We start from the raw sequence: 22,213 nt of genomic DNA, 5'->3' as shown, positions 1-22,213 counted from the left end.
CGGTACAGAGTCAATGTGGAGGCTGTATACAGGGGGTACCGGTACAGAGTCAATGTGGAGGCTATATACAGGTGGTACCGGTACAGAGTCAATGTGGAGGCTATATACAGGGGGTACCGGTACAGAGTCAATGTGGAGGCTATATACAGGGGGTACCGGTACAGAGTCAATGTGGAGGCTGTATACAGGGGGTACCGGTACAGAGTCAATGTGGAGGCTATATACAGGTGGTACCGGTACAGAGTCAATGTGGAGGCTATATACAGGGGGTACCGGTACAGAGTCAATGTGGAGGCTATATACAGGGGTTACCGGTACAGAGTCAATGTGGAGGCTATATACAGGGGGTTACCGGTACAGAGTCAATGTGGAGGCTATATACAGGGGGTACCGGTACAGAGTCAATGTGGAGGCTGTATACAGGGGGTACCGGTACAGAGTCAATGTGGAGGCTATATACAGGTGGTACCGGTACAGAGTCAATGTGGAGGCTATATACAGGGGGTACCGGTACAGAGTCAATGTGGAGGCTATATACAGGGGTTACCGGTACAGAGTCAATGTGGAGGCTATATACAGGGGGTTACCGGTACAGAGTCAATGTGGAGGCTATATACAGGGGGTACCGGTACAGAGTCAATGTGGAGGCTATATACAGGGGGTTACCGGTACAGAGTCAATGTGGAGGCTATATACAGGGGGTACCGGTACAGAGTCAATGTGGAGGCTATATACAGGGGGTACCGGTACAGAGTCAATGTGGAGGCTGTATACAGGGGGTACCGGTACAGAGTCAATGTGGAGGCTGTATACAGGGGGTACCGGTACAGAGTCAATGTGGAGGCTATATACAGGGGGTACCGGTACAGAGTCAATGTGGAGGCTATATACAGGGGGTACCGGTACAGAGTCAATGTGGAGGCTGTATACAGGGGGTACCGGTACAGAGTCAATGTGGAGGCTATATACAGGGGGTACCGGTACAGAGTCAATGTGGAGGCTATATACAGGGGGTACCGGTACAGAGTCAATGTGGAGGCTATATACAGGGGGTACCGGTACAGAGTCAATGTGGAGGCTATATACAGGGGGTACCGGTACAGAGTCAATGTGGAGGCTGTATACAGGGGGTACCGGTACAGAGTCAATGTGGAGGCTATATACAGGGGGTACCGGTACAGAGTCAATGTGGAGGCTATATACAGGGGGGTACCGGTACAGAGTCAATGTGGAGGCTGTATACAGGGGGTACCGGTACAGAGTCAATGTGGAGGCTGTATACAGGGGGTACCGGTACAGAGTCAATGTGGAGACTATATACAGGGGGGTACCGGTACAGAGTCAATGTGGAGACTATATACAGGGGGTACCGGTACAGAGTCAATGTGGAGGCTATATACAGGGGGGTACCGGTACAGAGTCAATGTGGAGGCTATATACAGGGGGTACCGGTACAGAGTCAATGTGGAGGCTATATACAGGGGGTACCGGTACAGAGTCAATGTGGAGGCTATATACAGGGGGTACCGGTACAGAGTCAATGTGGAGGCTATATACAGGGGGTACCGGTACAGAGTCAATGTGGAGGCTATATACAGGGGGTACCGGTACAGAGTCAATGTGGAGGCTATATACAGGGGGTACCGGTACAGAGTCAATGTGGAGGCTATATACAGGGGGTACCGGTACAGAGTCAATGTGTGGGGGCACCGGTGTCGAGGTAATTGAGATAATTATGTACATGCAGGTAGGGTTGTTAAAGTGGCTATGCACAGATAATAACAGAGAGTAGTAGCATCGTGGGGGGGTGAAAATAGTCTGGGGAGCCATTTGATTAGTTGTGCAGGAGTCTTATGGCTTGGGGGTAGAAGCTGTTTAGAAGCTTCTTGGAACTAGACTTGGCGCTCCGGTACCACTTGCCGTGCGGTAGCAGAGAGAAGAGTCTATGACTAGGCTGGCTGAAGTCTTGGACGATTTTTAGGGCCTTCCTCTGACACTGCCTGGTATAGAGGTCCTGGATGGCCCCGGAAATATACTAGGCCATACGCACTACCCTCTGTAGTGCCTTGCGGTCGGAGGCCGAGCAGTTGCCATACCAGGCGGTAATGCAACCAGTCAGGGGGAATAGGTTTTGTCCTCCCCCCTTCATGACTGCTACATGACTACTACTGATGCTACTGATACTACTGATGCTACTGATACTACTACTGATGCTAATGATACTACTACTGATACTACTGATGCTACTGATTCTACTGATGCTACTGATCCTACTACTGATGATACTGATACTACTACTGATGCTACTGATGCTACTGATGCTACTGATACTACTGATGCTACTGATACTACTACTGATGCTAATGATACTACTACTGATGATACTGATACTACTACTGATGCTACTGATGCTACTGATACTATTGATACTGCTACTTATGCTACTGTTACTATTGATGCTACTAATTCTACTCATGCTACTACTGATATTACTGATATTACTAGTGATGCTACTGCTACTACTGATGCTACTGATGCTATACTACTACTGATCCTGAAACTACTGATTATTCTGATACTACTACTGAAATAAGTACTGATGCTACTGACACTACTGTTACTACTGATTCTTCTGAAACTACTACTGAAAGAAGTACTGATGCTACTGACACTACTGTTACTACTGATTCTTCTGATACTACTACTGAAAGAAGTACTGATGCTACTGACACTACTGTTACTACTGATGCTATTGATACTACTAGTGATGCTACTGATACTTCTACGGATACTACTACGGATGCTACTACTGGTGCTACTGAAACTACTGCTACTACAATTGATGGTACTGATACTACTAGTGGTACGAGTGGTACTACTGATACTAGTGATACTACTGATACTACTGATGCTAATGATACTACTGATATTACTACTGGTACTAGTGGTACTACTGATACTAGTGATATGACTGATACTTCTACTGATACTAGTGGTACTACTGATACTAGTGATACTACTGATACTACTGATAGGTCTACTGATACTACTGATTCTACTGATACTACTGATACTTCTACTGATACTACTGATTCTACTGATACTACTGATTCTACTGATACGTCTACTGATACTACTGATTCTACTGATACTTCTAGTGGTACTACTGATACTTCTACTGATACTACTGATTCTACTGATACTACTACTGATGATACTGATACTACTGATACTGATACTACTGATACTACTACTGATACTACTGATACTACTACTGATACTACTGATACTGATACTACTGATACTACTACTGATACTACTGATACTACTACTGATACTACTGATGCTACTGATACATACACAGAGATCAAAACAAACATTCAAAATGCCCAATGTCTGTCCCACGCTACCCTCATCTGGCCCAGGACGGTACTACACCCTACTGATAGACCGTCTGGTAGGGCAGGGTTTTCCAAACTTGTTCCTGGCCCACCCTCTGGGTCCTGCCCCCCCCCCCACACCCTCTGGGTCCTGGGCCCCTCTTGGTCCTGTACCCCCCCCCCCCCCCCACACCCTCTGGGTCCTGTACCCCCCCCCCCCCCCCACCCCCCCCCCCCCCCCCCCACCCTCTTGGTCCTGTACCACACACCCCCTGGGTGCATGTTTATATGTTTGCCCTGGCACTACACAGCTGATTAAAATAACCAACTCATCATCAACCTTTGATGATTTAAATCAGCTGTGTGGTGATAGGGGGAAAAACCTGAACGTGCACAGAGGGGCCCAAGGACTGAGTTTGGGAAACCCTGTGGTAGGTAGACTACTGCAGTACCAGACCAGGACACAGAGACACACCTCCACTCCACAGATGGCAGATACACACTCTGACATAGAGACAGTCCACAACAGCTCTCCATCTCTTTCCTTGAGCTCTCCAGCTCTTAATCTTTCACCCCCTGTATTTCTCTTATTCCCCCTCTTCCCCTGTGTGTGTTTGCCACTCTGATCTCTCACCCCCACCTAATCTCTCTCTCTGTTCCTCTCTCTCTCTCTCTCTCTCTCTCTCTCTCTGTTCCTCTCGGTTTTTTGCTCCTCTCTCTCTCTCTCTCTCTCTCTCTCTCTCTCTCTCTCTCTCTTGCTTCAATTATTATTATTATTGACTTTTTCAATGTTAATCTTCATCTCTCGCTCTCTCTTCTGACTTTCACCCTCTCTCTGTGTTTTCCTCCATTTCTCTCACTCTCTCTCTTTCCTTTCTCTCTCTTCTTGTCCTCTTCCTCTCTCCCTCTGTGTTTCTCTCCCTTTCCCTCTCTCCTTCTCTCTCTCCCTCTCTCTCTTCTTGTCCTCCTCCTCTCTCCCTCTCTCTGTGTTTCTCTTCATTTCTCTTTCTCACTCCCTCATGCTCTGCACACCTCTTTCTTTCTGGCTCTTATTTGCCTCACCACGTCTATCACTCTCTCTGTTTCTCTCTCTTATCTCTCCTGTCCTCTTCTCGGTATGGTGAGGCTAACTCTGGGAGCTCTGGCACTGTTTGTAGCTGTGTGTGGAGTGTCCAGTTTTGTGTTGCTGGGGGTGGCTATAGGGACAGACTACTGGTACCTCATAGATGTCGCTCAGAGGGAAAACAACTCCAACCTCTCTCTCAGCTCACACTCAGGACTATGGAGGACCTGCAACTGTAAGTCACTGCATGTTACTTTTCTTTCAGCAGGAAGTCAGATACTCGTCCTGTGTGGCTTAGTGTGACCATATGTATCTCAGCTGGTAGAGCATGGTACTACCAGGGTTATAACATGTATAGTCCTCTGTATCTCAGCTGGTAGAGCATGGTACTACCAGGGTTATAACATGTATAGTCCTCTGTATCTCAGCTGGTAGAGCATGGTACTACCAGGGTTATAACATGTATAGTCCTCTGTATCTCAGCTGGTAGAGCATGGTACTACCAGGGTTATAACATGTATAGTCCTCTGTATCTCAGCTGGTAGAGCATGGTACTACCAGGGTTATAACATGTATAGTCCTCTGTATCTCAGCTGGTAGAGCATGGTACTACCAGGGTTATAACATGTATAGTCCTCTGTATCTCAGCTGGTAGAGCATGGTACTACCAGGGTTATAACATGTATAGTCCTCTGTATCTCAGCTGGTAGAGCATGGTACTACCAGGGTTATAACATGTATAGTCCTCTGTATCTCAGCTGGTAGAGCATGGTACTACCAGGGTTATAACATGTATAGTGTAGTCCTCTGTATCTCAGCAGGTAGAGCATGGTACTACCAGGGTTATAACATGTATAGTCCTCTGTATCTCAGCAGGGAGAGCATGGTACTACCAGGGTTATAACATGTATAGTATAGTCCTCTGTATCTCAGCTGGTAGAGCATGGTACTACCAGGGTTATAACATGTATAGTGTAGTCCTCTGTATCTCAGCAGGTAGAGCATGGTACTACCAGGGTTATAACATGTATAGTCCTCTGTATCTCAGCTGGTAGAGCATGGTACTACCAGGGTTATAACATGTATAGTATAGTCCTCTGTATCTCAGCTGGTAGAGCATGGTACTACCAGGGTTATAACATGTATAGTCCTCTGTATCTCAGCTGGTAGAGCATGGTACTACCAGGGTTATAACATGTATAGTGTAGTCCTCTGTATCTCAGCAGGTAGAGCATGGTACTACCAGGGTTATAACATGTATACTATAGTCCTCTGTATCTCAGCAGGTAGAGCATGGTACTACCAGGGTTATAACATGTATAGTCCTCTGTATCTCAGCTGGTAGAGCATGGTACTACCAGGGTTATAACATGTATAGTGTAGTCCTCTGTATCTCAGCTGGTAGAGCATGGTACTACCAGGGTTATAACATGTATAGTGTAGTCCTCTGTATCTCAGCTGGTAGAGCATGGTACTACCAGGGTTATAACATGTATAGTCCTCTGTATCTCAGCCGGTAGAGCATGGTACTACCAGGGTTATAACATGTATAGTCCTCTGTATCTCAGCAGGTAGAGCATGGTACTACCAGGGTTATAACATGTATAGTGTAGTCCTCTGTATCTCAGCAGGTAGAGCATGGTACTACCAGGGTTATAACATGTATAGTGTAGTCCTCTGTATCTCAGCTGGTAGAGCATGGTACTACCAGGGTTATAACATGTATAGTCCTCTGTATCTTAGCTGGTAGAGCATGGTACTACCAGGGTTATAACATGTATAGTCCTCTGTATCTCAGCTGGTAGAGCATGGTACTACCAGGGTTATAACATGTATAGTGTAGTCCTCTGTATCTCAGCAGGTAGAGCATGGTACTACCAGGGTTATAACATGTATAGTCCTCTGTATCTCAGCTGGTAGAGCATGGTACTACCAGGGTTATAACATGTATAGTATAGTCCTCTGTATCTCAGCTGGTAGAGCATGGTACTACCAGGGTTATAACATGTATAGTCCTCTGTATCTCAGCTGGTAGAGCATGGTACTACCAGGGTTATAGCATGTATAGTCCTCTGTATCTCAGCTGGTAGAGCATGGTACTACCAGGGTTATAACATGTATAGTGTAGTCCTCTGTATCTCAGCAGGTAGAGCATGGTACTACCAGGGTTATAACATGTACATTTACATTTAAGTCATTTAGCAGACGCTCTTATCCAGAGCGACTTACAAATTGGTGCATTCACCTTATGACATCCAGTGGAACAGCCACTTTACAATAGTGCATCTAGATCTTTTAAGGGGGGGGGGGGGGGGGGGGGCAGAAGGATTGCTTTATCCTAGGTATTCCTTGAAGAGGTGGGGTTTCAGGTGTCTCCGGAAGGTGGTGATTGACTCCGCTGTCCTGGCATCGTGAGGGAGTTTGTTCCACCATTGGGGTGCCAGAGCAGCGAACAGTTTTGACTGGGCTGAGCGGGAACTGTACTTCCTCAGTGGTAGGGAGGCGAGCAGGCCAGAGGTGGATGAACGCAGTGCCCTTGTTTGGGTGTAGGGCCTGATCAGAGCCTGAAGGTACTGAGGTGCCGTTCCCCTCACAGCTCCGTAGGCAAGCACCATGGTCTTGTAGCGGATGCGAGCTTCAACTGGAAGCCAGTGGAGAGAGCGGAGGAGCGGGGTGACGTGAGAGAACTTGGGAAGGTTGAACACCAGCCGGGCTGCGGCGTTCTGGATGAGTTGTAGGGGTTTAATGGCACAGGCAGGGAGCCCAGCCAACAGCGAGTTGCAGTAATCCAGACGGGAGATGACAAGTGCCTGGATTAGGACCTGCGCCGCTTCCTGTGTGAGGCAGGGTCGTACTCTGCGGATGTTGTAGAGCATGAACCTACAGGAACGGGCCACCGCCTTGATGTTGGTGGAGAACGACAGGGTGTTGTCCAGGATCACGCCAAGGTTCTTAGCGCTCTGGGAGGAGGACACAATGGAGTTGTCAACCGTGATGGCGAGATCATGGAACGGACAGTCCTTCCCCGGGAGGAAGAGCAGCTCCGTCTTGCCGAGGTTCAGCTTGAGGTGGTGATCCGTCATCCACACTGATATGTCTGCCAGACATGCAGAGATGCGATTCGCCACCTGGTCATCAGAAGGGGGAAAGGAGAAGATTAATTGTGTGTCGTCTGCATAGCAATGATATGTATACTATAGTCCTCTGTATCTCAGCAGGTAGAGCATGGTACTACCAGGGTTATAACATGTATAGTCCTCTGTATCTCAGCTGGTAGAGCATGGTACTACCAGGGTTATAACATGTATAGTGTAGTCCTCTGTATCTCAGCTGGTAGAGCATGGTACTACCAGGGTTATAACATGTATAGTGTAGTCCTCTGTATCTCAGCTGGTAGAGCATGGTACTACCAGGGTTATAACATGTATAGTCCTCTGTATCTCAGCCGGTAGAGCATGGTACTACCAGGGTTATAACATGTATAGTCCTCTGTATCTCAGCAGGTAGAGCATGGTACTACCAGGGTTATAACATGTATAGTGTAGTCCTCTGTATCTCAGCAGGTAGAGCATGGTACTACCAGGGTTATAACATGTATAGTGTAGTCCTCTGTATCTCAGCTGGTAGAGCATGGTACTACCAGGGTTATAACATGTATAGTCCTCTGTATCTTAGCTGGTAGAGCATGGTACTACCAGGGTTATAACATGTATAGTCCTCTGTATCTCAGCTGGTAGAGCATGGTACTACCAGGGTTATAACATGTATAGTGTAGTCCTCTGTATCTCAGCAGGTAGAGCATGGTACTACCAGGGTTATAACATGTATAGTGTAGTCCTCTGTATCTCAGCTGGTAGAGCATGGTACTACCAGGGTTATAACATGTATAGTGTAGTCCTCTGTAGCTCAGCTGGAACTACATGGCTGTAAGCTGCTTTGGATTGTCAGCTAGATGGCAGATATTCTATGATCAGATATTCTATTATCAGATATTCTATAATATTCTATTATAAGATATTCTATTATCAGATATTCTATTATCAGATATTCTATTATCAGACATTCTATTATCAGATATTCTATGATCAGATATTCTATTATCAGACATTCTATGATCAGACATTCTATGATCAGATATTCTATGATCAGATATTCTATTATCAGATATTCTATTATCAGATATTCTATTATCAGATATTCTATAATATTCTATTATAAGATATTCTATTATCAGATATTCTATTATCAGATATTCTATTATCAGACATTCTATTATCAGATATTCTATGATCAGATATTCTATTATCAGACATTCTATGATCAGATATTCTATGATCAGATATTCTATTATCAGATATTCTATTATCAGATATTCTATAATATTCTATTATAAGATATTCTATTATCAGATATTCTATTATCAGATATTCTATGATCAGACATTATATGATCAGATATTCTATGATCAGATATTCTATTATCAGATATTTTATTATCAGATATTTTATTGAGACCCAAGTCTCTTTTACAAATAAAACCCTTTACTGTTCTGTTCTTCAGTCCTGGTCCTGTGCACGTGTTTTGTTCCAACCCAGCACTAACACAGCTGATTCAACTTATTAGACTTATCATAATGACCTTGATTATGTGGAACAGGTGTATTAGTACTGGGCTGGAACAAAACCAGTCCCACCCTGACAGTGCCCAGGACCAGGGTTGAGGAGAGCTGTTTTACTGCAGCGTGGGTTTACGAGCCAGCGTGGGTTTACGAGCCAGTGTGGGTTTACGAGCCAGTGTGGGTTTAAGAGCCAGTGTGGGTTTAAGAGCCAGCGTGGGTTTAAGAGCCAGCGTGGGTTTAAGAGCCAGTGTGGGTTTAAGAGCCAGTGTGGGTTTAAGAGCCAGTGTGGATTTACGAGCCAGTGTGGGTTTAAGAGCCAGTGTGGGTTTAAGAGCCAGTGTGGGTTTAAGAGCCAGTGTGGGTTTACGAGCCAGTGTGGGTTTACGAGCCAGTGTGGGTGTAAGAGCCAGTGTGGGTTTACGAGCCAGTGTGGGTTTAAGAGCCAGTGTGGGTTTAAGAGCCAGTGTGGGTTTACGAGCCAGTGTGGGTTTACGAGCCAGTGTGGGTTTACGAGCCAGTGTGGGTTTAAGAGCCAGTGTGGGTTTAAGAGCCAGTGTGGGTTTAAGAGCCAGTGTGGGTTTAAGAGCCAGTGTGGGTTTACGAGCCAGTGTGGGTTTAAGAGCCAGTGTGGGTTTAAGAGCCAGTGTGGGTGTAAGAGCCAGTGTGGGTTTAAGAGCCAGTGTGGGTGTATGAGCCAGTGTGGGTTTACGAGCCAGTGTGGGTTTACGAGCCAGTGTGGGTTTAAGAGCCAGTGTGGGTTTAAGAGCCAGTGTGGGTTTAAGAGCCAGTGTGGGTTTAAGAGCCAGTGTGGGTTTAAGAGCCAGTGTGGGTGACGGCATGTCTGTTTTCTGCTGTAGACAGCCTCTGGGTTGTAAAAATAACAGACTGACACCCAGGCTAGGACTGCTATACTACTGTGTTGTTTAGAAACAGACTGACACCCAGGCTATACTACTGTGTTGTTTAGAAACAGACTGACACCCAGGCTAGGACTGCTATACTACTGTGGTGTTTAGAAACAGACTGACACCCAGGCTATACTAGTGTGGTGTTTTAGAAACAGACTGACACCCAGGCTATACTACTGTGGTGTTTTAGAAACAGACTGACACCCAGGCTATACTACTGTGGTGTTTTAGAAACAGACTGACACCCAGGCTATACTACTGTGGTGTTTAGAAACAGACTGACACCCAGGCTATATTACTGTGGTGTTTAGAAACAGACTGACACCCAGGCTATACTACTGTGGTGTTTTAGAAACAGACTGACACCCAGGCTATACTACTGTGTTGTTTAGAAACAGACTGACACCCAGGCTATACTACTGTGGTGTTTTAGAAACAGACTGACACCCAGGCTAAATTACTGTGGTGTTTTAGAAACAGACTGACACCCAGGCTATATTACTGTGGTGTTTTATAAACAGACTGACACCCAGGCTATACTACTGTGGTGTTTAGAAACAGACTGACACCCAGGCTATACTACTGTGGTGTTTTAGAAACAGACTGACACCCAGGCTATACTACTGTGGTGTTTGAGGGGATGAGGGGGAGGAGATGGGGGGGAGGAGATGAGGGGGAGGAGATGAGGGGAGGAGATGAGGGGAGGAGATGAGGGGGAAGAGATGAGGGGGAAGAGATGAAGGAGAGGAGATGAGGGGGATGAGATGAGGGGGGAGATGAAGGAGAGGAGATGGGAGAGTTGAGGGGGAGGGGAGGAGATGAGGGCAGGAGATTAGGGGGAGGAGATGAGGGGAGGAGATGAGGGGGGGGGGTGAAGGAGAGGAGATGGAGAGGAGATGAAGGAGAGGAGATGGGAGAGTGGAGGGGGAGGAGATGAGGGAGAGGAGATGGGAGAGTTGAGGGGAATCGACCTGGCCGAGGTATCCTGGAAGGATATTGATCTCATCCCGTCAGTAGAGGATGCCTGGATATTTTTTTTAAATGCCTTCCTCACCATCTTGAATAAGCATGCCCCATTCAAGAAATTTAGAACCAGGAACAGATATAGCCCTTGGTTCTCTCCTGACCTGACTGCCCTTAACCAACAGAAAAACATCCTATGGCGTTCTGCATTAGCATCGAACAGCCCCCGTGATATGCAACTTTTCAGGGAAGCCAGAAACCAATATACACAGGCAGTTAGAACAGCCAAGGCTAGCTTTTTCAAGCAGAAATTTGCTTCCTGCAACACAAGCTCAAAAAAGTTCTGGGACACTGTAAAGTCCATGGAGAATAAGAACACCTCCTCCCAGCTTCCAACTGCACTGAAGATAGGAAATACTGTCACCACCGACAAATCCATTATAATTGAGAATTTCAATAAGCATTTTTCTACGGCTGGCCATGCTTTCCACCTGGCTACCCCTACCCCGGTCAACAGCACTGCCCTCCCCTCTGCTACTCGCCCAAGCCTTCCCCATTTCTCTTTCTACCAAATACAATCAGCTGATGTTCTGAAAGAGCTGCAAAATCTGGACCCTTACAAATCAGCCGGGCTAGATAATCTGGACCCTTTCTTTCTAAAACTATCTGCTGAAATTGTTGCCACCCCTATTACCAGCCTTTTCAACCTCTCTTTCGTGTCGTCTGAGATTCCCAAAGATTGGAAAGCAGCTGCGGTTATCCCCCTCTTCAAAGGGGGAGACACTCTAGACCCAAACTGCTACAGACCTATATCTATCCTACCCTGCCTTTCTAAGGTCTTCGAAAGCCAAGTCAACAAACAGATTACCGACCATCTCGAATCCCACCATACCTTCTCCGCTATGCAATCTGGTTTCAGAGCTGGTCATGGGTGCACCTCAGCCACGCTCAAGGTCATAAACGATATCTTAACCGCTATCGATAGGAAACAGTACTGTGCAGCCATATTCATTGACCTGGCCAAGGCTTTTGACTCTGTCAATCACCACATCCTCATCGGCAGACTCGACAGCCTTGGTTTCTCTAATGATTGCCTCGCCTGGTTCACCAACTACTTCTCTGATCGAGTTCAGTGTGTCAAATCGGAGGGTCTGTTGTCCGGACCTCTGGCAGTCTCTATGGGGGTGCCACAGGGTTCAATTCTTGGACTGACTCTCTTCTCTGTATACATCAATGATGTCGCTCTTGCTGCTGGTGAGTCTCTGATCCACCTCTACGCAGACGACACTATTCTGTATACTTCTGGCCCTTCTCTTGACACTGTGTTAACAACCCTCCAGGCGAGCTTCAATGCCATACAACTCTCCTTCCGTGGCCTCCAATTGCTCTTAAATACAAGTAAAACTAAATGCATGCTCTTGAACCGATCGCTGCCTGCACCTGCCCGCCTGTCCAGCATCACTACTCTGGACGGCTCTGACTTAGAATATGTGGACAACTACAAATACCTAGGTGTCTGGTTAGACTGTAAACTCTCCTTCCAGACTCACATCAAGCATCTCCAATCCAAAGTTAAATCTAGAATCGGCTTCCTATTCCGCAACAAAGCATCCTTCACTCATGCTGCCAAACATACCCTTGTAAAACTGACCATCCTACCAATCCTCGACTTCGGTGATGTCATTTACAAAATAGCCTCCAAAACCCTACTCAATAAATTGGATGCAGTCTATCACAGTGCCATCCGTTTTGTCACCAAAGCCCCATATACTACCCACCACTGCGACCTGTACGCTCTCGTTGGCTGGCCCTCGCTTCACACTCGTCGCCAAACCCACTGGCTCCAGGTCATCTACAAGACCCTGCTAGGTAAAGTCCCCCCTTATCTCAGCTCGCTGGTCACCATAGCAACGCCCACCCGTAGCACGCGCTCCAGCAGGTATATCTCTCTGGTCACCCCCAAAACCAATTCTTCCTTTGGCCGCCTCTCCTTCCAGTTCTCTGCTGCCAATGACTGGAACGAACTACAAAAATCTCTGAAACTGGAAACACTTATCTCCCTCACTAGCTTTAAGCACCAGCTGTCAGAGCAGCTCATAGATTACTGCACCTGTACATAGCCCATCTATAATTTAGCCCAAACAACTACCTCTTTACCTACTGTATTTATTTATTTTGCTCCTTTGCACCCCATTATTTCTATCTCTACTTTGCACCTTCTTCCACTGCAAACCAACCATTCCAGTGTTATTTTTTTTACTTGCTATATTGTATTTACTTCGCCACCATGGCCTTTTTATATATTTTTTTATTTATTTATATATATATCTTGTTTGCCTTCACCTCCCTTATCTCACCTCACTTGCTCATATTGTATATAGACTTATTTTCACTGTATTATTGACTGTATGTTTGTTTTACTCCATGTGTAACTATGTGTTGTTGTATGTGTCGAACTGCTTTGCTTTATCTTGGCCAGGTCGCAATTGTAAATGAGAACGTGTTCTCAATTTGCCTACCTGGTTAAATAAAGGTGAAAGAAAAGATTAGGGGGTAGAAGATGAGGGGGAGGACATGAGGGAGAGGACATGAGGGGAGAGGAGATGGAAGAGTTGAGGGATAATGAGATTAGGGGGGAGGAGATGAGGGAGGGGGGAGATCAAATCAAATCGAATTTATTTATATAGCCCTTCTTACATCAGCTGATGTCACAAAGTGCTGTACAGAAACCCAGCCTAAAACCCCAAACAGCAAGCAATGCAGGTGTAGAAGCACAATGTCTAGGAAAAACTCCCTAGAAAGGCCAAAACCTAGGAAGAAACCTAGAGAGGAACCAGGCTATGAGGAGTGGTCAGTCCTCTTCTGGCTGTGCCGGGTGGAGATTATAACAGAACATGGCCAAGATGTTCAAATGTTCATAAATTACCAGCATGGTCAAATAATAATAATCACATTAGTTGTCGAGGGTGCAACAAGTCAGCACCTCAGGAGTAAATGTCAGTTGGCTTTTCATAGCCGATCATTGAGAGTATCTCTACCGCTCCTGCTGTCTCTAGAGAGTTGAAAACAGCAGGTCTGGGACAGGTAGCACGTCCGGTGAACAGGTCAGGGTTCCAAAGCCACAGGCAGAACAGTTGAAACTGGAGCAGCAGCATGGCCAGGTGGACTGGGGACAGCAAGGAGTCATCATGCCAGTTAGTCCTGAGGCATGGTCCTAGGGCTCAGGTCCTCTTCCGAGAGAAAGAGAGAATTAGAGAGAGCATACTTAAGTTCACACAGGTCACCGGATAAGACAGGAGAAATACTCCAGATATAACAAACTGACCCTAGCCCCCCAACACATAAACTACTGCAGCATAAATACTGGAGGCTGAGACAGGAGGGGTCAGGAGACACTGTGGCCCTATCCGATGATACCCCTGGACAGGGTCAAACAGGCAGGATATAACCCCACCCACTTTGCCAAAGCACAGCCCCCACACCACTAGAGGGATACTTAAACCACCAACTTACCATCCTGAGACAAGGCTGAGTATAGCCCACAAAGATGAGGGGGGAGGAGATGAGGAAGGATATGAGGGGGGAGGAGATGAGGGAGGGAGGATATGAGGGAGGGATGAGGGGAGGAGATGAGGGAGGGGGAATATGAGGGAGGGAGGAGAAGAGGGAGGGAGGAGATGAGGGAGGAGATGAGGGAGGGAGGAGATGAGGGGGAGGAGTTGAGGGAGGGAAGATGTGATTGGTTGATCCATGTGTTCTGTCTTCTCTCCCAGCCCAGAAGCTCTGTCAGCCATTCGTCAACCCGTTTGAAGGCGGACAAAACCTCACCGACTCTTACAGACACCTTTTAAGTAAGAACAGTTACACTAACTAAAACACTTATCATCATCTTCATCATCATCATTGTCATCAAATGATTACCACCTTTTGGCCAGTATTTGGCTGTGTGTAAATGTAACATATATTGGTGAGTATTTGGCTGTGTGTAAATGTAACATATATTGGTGAGTATTTAGCAGTGTTTAAATGTAAGATATATTGGTGAGTATTTAGCAGTGTTTAAATGTAAGATATATTGGTGAGTGTTTAAATGTAAGATATATCGGTGAGTATTTAGCAGTATTTAAATGTAAATGATATTGCTCATTATTTGTCAGTGCTTCTGCAGCAGGTTGTTGGAGGTACTCATTGTTGTTTAGCATCATTAATCAGGCTCCTGTAGAGGTATTGGCTGGTTATTGATAAAACATTACATTTTAGCAGATGTTCTTATCCAGAGCCACTTACAGTTAGTAGACAAGACCAAACACATACATCCCCCATGTCACACCCTGACCTAACCAAAATAATAAAGAAAACTAAGATAACTAAGGTCAGGGTGTGACAAGAGCCACTTACAGTTAGTACATTCATCATCAGATTGCTAAGTGGGACAACCACATACTGAGCCTTCAGAAAGTATTCACACACCTGGACTTTCCCCACATTGTGTTGTGTTACAGCCTGAATTTAAAATGGATTACATTGAGATGTTCTTGTCACTGGCCCGACACACAATACCACATAATGTCAAAGTGGAATTATGTTTTTTGAATTTTCTTTACAAATTATATCAAAATGTAAGGCTAAAATGTCTTGAGTCAATAAGTATTCAACCTCGTTGTTATGGAAACGCCTAAATATGTTCAGGAGTAAAAATGTGATTAACAAGTCACATAATAAGTTACATGGACTCAGTCTGTGTGTAATAATAGTGTTTAACATGATTTTTGAATGACCATCTCATCTCTGTACACCACATATACCATTATCTGTAAGGTCCCTTAGTCGAGCAGTGAATTACAAACACAGATTCAACTACAAAAACCAGGAAGGTTTTCCAATGCCTTGCAAAGAAGGGCACCTATTGGTCGATGGGTAAAAATGATAAAAGCAGACATTGAATATCCCCTTTGAGCATGGTGAAGTTATTAATTACACTTTGGATGGTGTTTCAATACACCCAGTCAATAGAACTAATTTGCCGGAGAGGAAGGAAACCACTCAGCGATTTCAACATGAGGCCCATGGCGGCTTTAAAACATGGCTGTGATAGGAGACAACTGAGGATGGATCAACAACATTGTAGTTACTCCACAATACTAACCTTAATGACAGAGTGAAAAGAAGGAAGTATGTACAGCATAAAAACATGGATCCTGTTCGCAACAAGGAACTAAAGTAAAACTGCAAATAATGTGGCAAAGAAATTAACTTTATGTCCTGATGTTTGGGGCAAATCCAATACAACTCATTACTGAGTACCACTCTCCATATTTTCAAGCATAGTGGTGGCTGCATCATGTTATGGGTATGCTTGTAATCGTTAAGGACTGGGGATTTTTTCAGGATAAAAAAATTAACAAAATGGAGCTAAGCACAGGCAAAATCCTAGAGGAAAACCTGGTTCAGTCTGTTTTCCACCAGACACTGACTTGAATTCACCAATAACCTCAAGGCCAAATCTACACTGGAGTTGCTTACAAAGAAGACAGCGAATGTTCCTGAGTGGCTGAGTTACAGTTTTGACTTAAATCTACTTGAAAAGCCATGGTAAGACGGGAAAATGGTTGTTGAGCAATGATCAACATCCAATTTGACAGAGCTTGAAGAATTAAAAAAAAAAAAAAGTATTGAAAGTATTGAACAATCCAGGCCTGGAAAGCTCTTAGATTTACCAAGAAACACACACAGCTGTAATCGCTGCCAAATGTGCTTCTACAAAGTATTTTTTAAATAAAATTTTCTTTTATTGGACCTTTATTTAACTCGGCAAGTCAGTTAGGAACAGATTCTTATTTACAATGACGGCCTACCAAAAGGCAAAAGGCCTCCTGAGGTGACGGGGGATTAAAAATAAAAATACATTAGATAAATGTATATAGGACAAAACACACATCACGACAAGGGATCACTTGAGTCTGCAAGTGTTTTGGTCAAAAGGAGCATTGATGTCCCATCTGACACTTTTGCGAGCATCGTCTGCCGCAACCTGTCTTGTAGCATCGTCTCCCGCGACCTGTCTTGTAGCATCGTCTCCCGTGACCTGTCTTGTAGCATCGTCTCCCGCGACCTGTCTTGTAGCATCATCACCCGCGACCTGTCTTGTAGCATCGTCTCCCGCGACCTGCCTTGTAGCATCGTCTCCCGCGACCTGTCTTGTAGCATCGTCTCCCTCGACCTGTCTTGTAGCATTGTCTCCCGCGACCTGTCTTGTAGCATCATCTCCCGCGACCTGTCTTGTAGCATCGTCTCCCGTGACCTGTCTTGTAGCATCGTCTCCCGTGACCTGTCTTGTAGCATCGTCTCCCGCGACCTGTCTTGTAGCATCGTCTCCCGCGACCTGTCTTGTAGCATCGTCTCCCGCGACCTGTCTTGTAGCATCGTCTCCCGTGACCTGTCTTGTAGCATCGTCTCCCGCGACCTGTCTTGTAGCATCGTCTCCCGCGACCTGTCTTGTAGCATCGTCTCCCGTGACCTGTCTTGTAGCATCGTCTCCCGCGACCTGTCTTGTAGCATCATCACCCGCGACCTGTCTTGTAGCATCGTCTCCCGCGACCTGTCTTGTAGCATCGTCTCCCGTGACCTGTCTTGTAGCATCGTCTCCCGCGACCTGTCTTGTAGCATCGTCTCCCGCGACCTGTCTTGTAGCATCGTCTCCCGCGACCTGTCTTGTAGCATCGTCTAACGCGACCTGTCTTGTAGCATCGTCTCCCGCGACCTGTCTTGTAGCATCGTCTCCCGTGACCTGTCTTGTAGCATCGTCTCCCGCGACCTGTCTTGTAGCATCGTCTCCCGTGTCCTGTCTTGTAGCATCGTCTCCCGTGACCTGTCTTGTAGCATCGTCTCCCGCGACCTGTCTTGTAGCATCGTCTTCCGCGACCTGTCTTGTAGCATCGTCTCCCGCGACCTGTCTTGTAGCATCGTCTCCCGCGACCTGTCTTGTAGCATCGTCTCCCGCGACCTGTCTTGTAGCATCGTCTCCCGCGACCTGTCTTGTAGCATCGTCTCCGCGACCTGTCTTGTAGCATCGTCTCCCGCAACCTGTCTTGTAGCATCGTCTCCCGCGACCTGTCTTGTAGCATCGTCTCCCGTGACCTGTCTTGTAGCATCGTCTCCCGCGACCTGTCTTGTAGCATCGTCTCCCGTGTCCTGTCTTGTAGCATCGTCTCCCGTGACCTGTCTTGTAGCATCGTCTCCCGCGACCTGTCTTGTATCATCGTCTTCCGCGACCTGTCTTGTAGCATCGTCTCCCGCGACCTGTCTTGTAGCATCGTCTCCCGCGACCTGTCTTGTAGCATCGTCTCCCGCGACCTGTCTTGTAGCATCGTCTCCCGTGACCTGTCTTGTAGCATCGCCTCCCGCGACCTGTCTTGTAGCATCGTCTCCCGCGACCTGTCTTGTAGCATCGTCTCCCGCGACCTGTCTTGTAGCATCGTCTCTGTAGCATCGTCTCCCGCGACCTGTCTTGTAGCATCGTCTCCCGCAACCTGTCTTGTAGCATCGTCTCCCGTGACCTGTCTTGTAGCATCGTCTCCCGTGACCTGTCTTGTAGCATCGTCTCCGCGACCTGTCTTGTAGCATCGTCTCCCGCAACCTGTCTTGTAGCAGGTTGCTATGAAACATGGGTACTGGGGACCTGCAGCAGACACAGACACACACTCTGATAGACAGTGAGAAAGTTGCAAAAACAAAACGACATCTCTCTACTCCTGCACAAAATATGTATAAGTATATCGGTCGACAGGGATTCCATCAGCTGAGTTAGCTTGTTGTAGCCTGTCTTCTGCTAGCTAGCTTCACTGACAAACACAGCCAACTAATGATGTTGGGCACTGCACTGATAAACAGCATGTAGCTCGTCACTTATGTAGGATAGCTTGACAGCTTGCTGATGAATTTGTAAACATGTTCCCAGCAGTCAGTCCGTACTTCAGCCTGTTTCCAAAGCACCAATCACTACGTTGTAACGTTGGGTCAGGTAAACCCTCTGCTCAGCAGTAGTCTTTTGTTTAGGGATTGTTTTCTAAACTTTAAATTCCCTATTTCCTTTTCCTTTTCTTTTTCCAAAGCACTACTCTGTAGAGTCTAATACACTGTCTTAACAAAACACCACTCTGTAGAGTCCAAATACTGGCTTAACAAAACACCACTCTGTAGAGTCTAAGATACTGTCTTAACAAAACACCACTCTGTAGATCCTAATATACCGGCTTAACAAAACACCACTCTGTAGAGTCCAATATACCGGCTTAACAAAACACCACTCTGTAGAGTCTAATATACTGTCTTAACAAAACACCACCCTGTAGAGTCTAATATACTGTCTTAACAAAACACCACCCTGTAGAGTCCAATATACTGTCTTAACAAAACACCTTCTGTAGAGTCCAATATACTGTCTTAACAAAACACCTTCTGTAGAGTCCAATATACTGTCTTAACAAAACACCACTCTGTAGAGTCCAATATACTGTCTTAACAAAACACCACCCTGTAGAGTCTAATATACTGTCTTAACAAAACACCACCCTGTAGAGTCCAATATACTGTCTTAACAAAACACCTTCTGTAGAGTCCAATATACTGTCTTAACAAAACACCACTCGGTAGAGTCCAATATACTGTCTTAACAAAACACCACTCTGTAGAGTCTAAGATACTGTCTTAACAAAACACCACTCTGTAGAGTCTAAGATACTGTCTTAACAAAACACCACTCTGTAGAGTCCAATATACTGTCTTAACAAAACACCACTCTGTAGAGTCTAAGATACTGTCTTAACAAAACACCACTCTGTAGAGTCCAATATACTGTCTTAACAAAACACCACTCTGTAAAGTCCAATATAGTGTCTTAACAAAACACCACTCTGTAGAGTCAGCTAACATCACAAACTGCAAAAGGTCTCTCCAGAGAGGCCCATAGACCCACCCCTCATACAATAAGATGACGAGGATTCTTTAAAAGGGAATTGGCCGCCCTTTGTGATGCAGACAGTGGAGGTGGGCAAACCCATTACTCATAATGTACAAGAGAAAATGAACAGAGGCTCAGTGTTTGCCTCTCTGGGCAGTTTGTGGACTTAGCTGATATTTACAGCTGAGGCTGCTGGCGCCTTTATTCGCACTCCTGGTATACGTTCCAAAATGGCACCCTATTCCCTATATAGTGCATTATTTTAACCAGGGAACATAGGGCTCTGGTCGGAAGTAGTGCACTATATAGTAAAAAGTGTGCCATTTGGGATGCACACGTCACACAGGAGGATCCTTTAAAAGCAGTAGATAGTGACTGAACCCCCAGTGACACGCCTTAATAATACAACTCCTCTTTCCTGAGCTCACATCATGTGTTTCTATTGAGTTATTGATCCAGGGCTCCCTGTCTATAACACCTACAACAGCCCGGTCATAGCCAAGGACCTTTACAGACCAGACTTTTCAAGGCAAGAAACACAGTCTGGAGATGAAGATGAAGAAGATGAGGAAGAAGGAGAAGAAAATTCCCTTGTTTTCCAGAAATCCTGTTTTTTAGGATTCCCTGATTTCCTGATTATTCCTTCGTAATTCCATGGCTCGGCGCCATTAGCTTCTCCTCCTGGTCGATGGTGCCACCGTACGACAGGGAGTCACGCAGCTCCTGCACTGCCAAGTAGACGGAGAGGAGGGACAGCTGTCTTCACAGAGCGCACGCTGCCTGAGCTGCAGATCGATAGCTCTTCTCTATTTCAACCATTCTGTATTTATGATGTACTACATTAAGTGACTTGCTAAAAAAGATCTGAAGAGCGGCACATGTCCTCCTCTACACAAAGGAGGAGATCCTTTTTGATCACTTAAATTGGACGATAGTTATCTCAACTTATTAGTATTTTATATAACTTAAATTGGACAATAGTTATCTCAACTTTCCAAAGGTTTGCTTAGATGATAACAAAACATTGTGCTAACTTATTTGTAGACGTTTTCTGAGGCCTTTTGACACGGTTTACCATTACATTCTCATTCAAAAGGCTGACTAAAAAAGGCCTGGATCAGCCTTCTTGCAATTGGTTTTGAGAAAGATCTGTCAAATAGGACACAATGTGGTATTTTTAAGTGTGTCAAGTTTAGTTTCCTGGATATTAAAGAAGGTGTACCGCAGGGGTCTGTATTGGGACCTGTTATCTTTACTATTTATATCAATAACATTAGTCAATCTGTTAACCATTTGTATATTTACCTGTATGCAGATGACACTGTGATGTATGCCATTGACCTAACTGTTTCCCAGGCTATAATAGAGTTGCAATCTGACCTTGTTACCTCACAGAAAGCCCTGGTTGGTTTTAAAATGTGTACTTAATGCTGGAAAGGCTAAAGATGGACTACATGTGTATTCATTGGATGCTTCTCCCATCGATCAGGTTTCCGCTTATACATGTGTGGGTATTTGGTTTAACAAAGATTGCATGTTTACATTTTTTTTAAATCTAGTTATAAAGCTCAATTTTCAAGCGGGCTTGATTTAAAAAAAAAAGAAATACATCTTGTCTCTCCCTAAATAGCAGGAAGCTATTCAGTCTACTTTCCTGCCAGTTCTTGACTAAGGTGAAACTATTTATCAGATTGCAGCAGCCACTACTCTTCAACCATCGGATGCCTTCTAGCATAGAGCCCTTTGCTTTATGACAGGTGACAGTTTTAAAACCCACCATTGCATCCTGTATCAAAATGGTGGCTGGTCCTCATCAAAGTCCTGTCGATGACTTTATTATTCCCTTTAATGCACAAGCTCTTGACTAACTTCACTGTTAAAATATAAAACAATACATTAGTCAACAAGCTTTTGACTAACTTCACTGTTAAAATATAAAAACAGTACATTAGTCAACAAGCTTTGCTAAGAATGAGGTGATTCATCTACCCCTTGGTCGGTACATTAGTCAACAAGCTTTGCTAAGAATGAGGTGAATCATCTCCCCCTTGGTCGGTACATTAGTCAACAAGCTTTGCTAAGAATGAGTTGATTCATCTACCCCTCGGTCGGTACATTAGTCAACAAGCTTTGCTAAGAATTAGTTGATTCATCTACCCCTTGGTCGGTACATTAGTGAACAAGCTTTGCTAAGAATGAGTTGATTCATCTACCCCTTGGTCGGTACATTAGTCAACAAGCTTTGCTAAGAATGAGGTGATTCATCTACCCCTTGGTCGGTACATTAGTCAACAAGCTTTGCTAAGAATGAGCTGATTCATC

General features: G+C 45.4%; 1 protein-coding gene across 2 annotated transcripts in view; it reads left to right on the top strand.

Moving 5' to 3' along the window:
• Positions 1–4,117: 4,117 nt before the first annotated feature.
• The window catches only part of LOC129846956 (transmembrane protein 114), a 41,063-nt gene continuing 22,967 nt past the window's right edge, over positions 4,118–22,213 (top strand). The window contains exons 1-2 of one of the 2 annotated variants that reach the window (XM_055914775.1): positions 4,121–4,678; positions 14,706–14,783. In XM_055914775.1, coding sequence (XP_055770750.1) covers positions 4,498–4,678; positions 14,706–14,783 — 259 coding nt within the window. In that variant the 5' untranslated portion in view covers positions 4,121–4,497. Of the gene's footprint in view, positions 4,679–14,705; positions 14,784–22,213 lie in introns of both variants that reach the window. The other variant, XM_055914776.1, reaches the window with a different exon arrangement.

This window comes from Salvelinus fontinalis, unplaced genomic scaffold (assembly GCF_029448725.1).
Source record: "Salvelinus fontinalis isolate EN_2023a unplaced genomic scaffold, ASM2944872v1 scaffold_0668, whole genome shotgun sequence".
Lineage (NCBI taxonomy): Eukaryota > Metazoa > Chordata > Actinopteri > Salmoniformes > Salmonidae > Salvelinus > Salvelinus fontinalis.
This window is presented reverse-complemented; position numbering and strand designations above follow the sequence as displayed.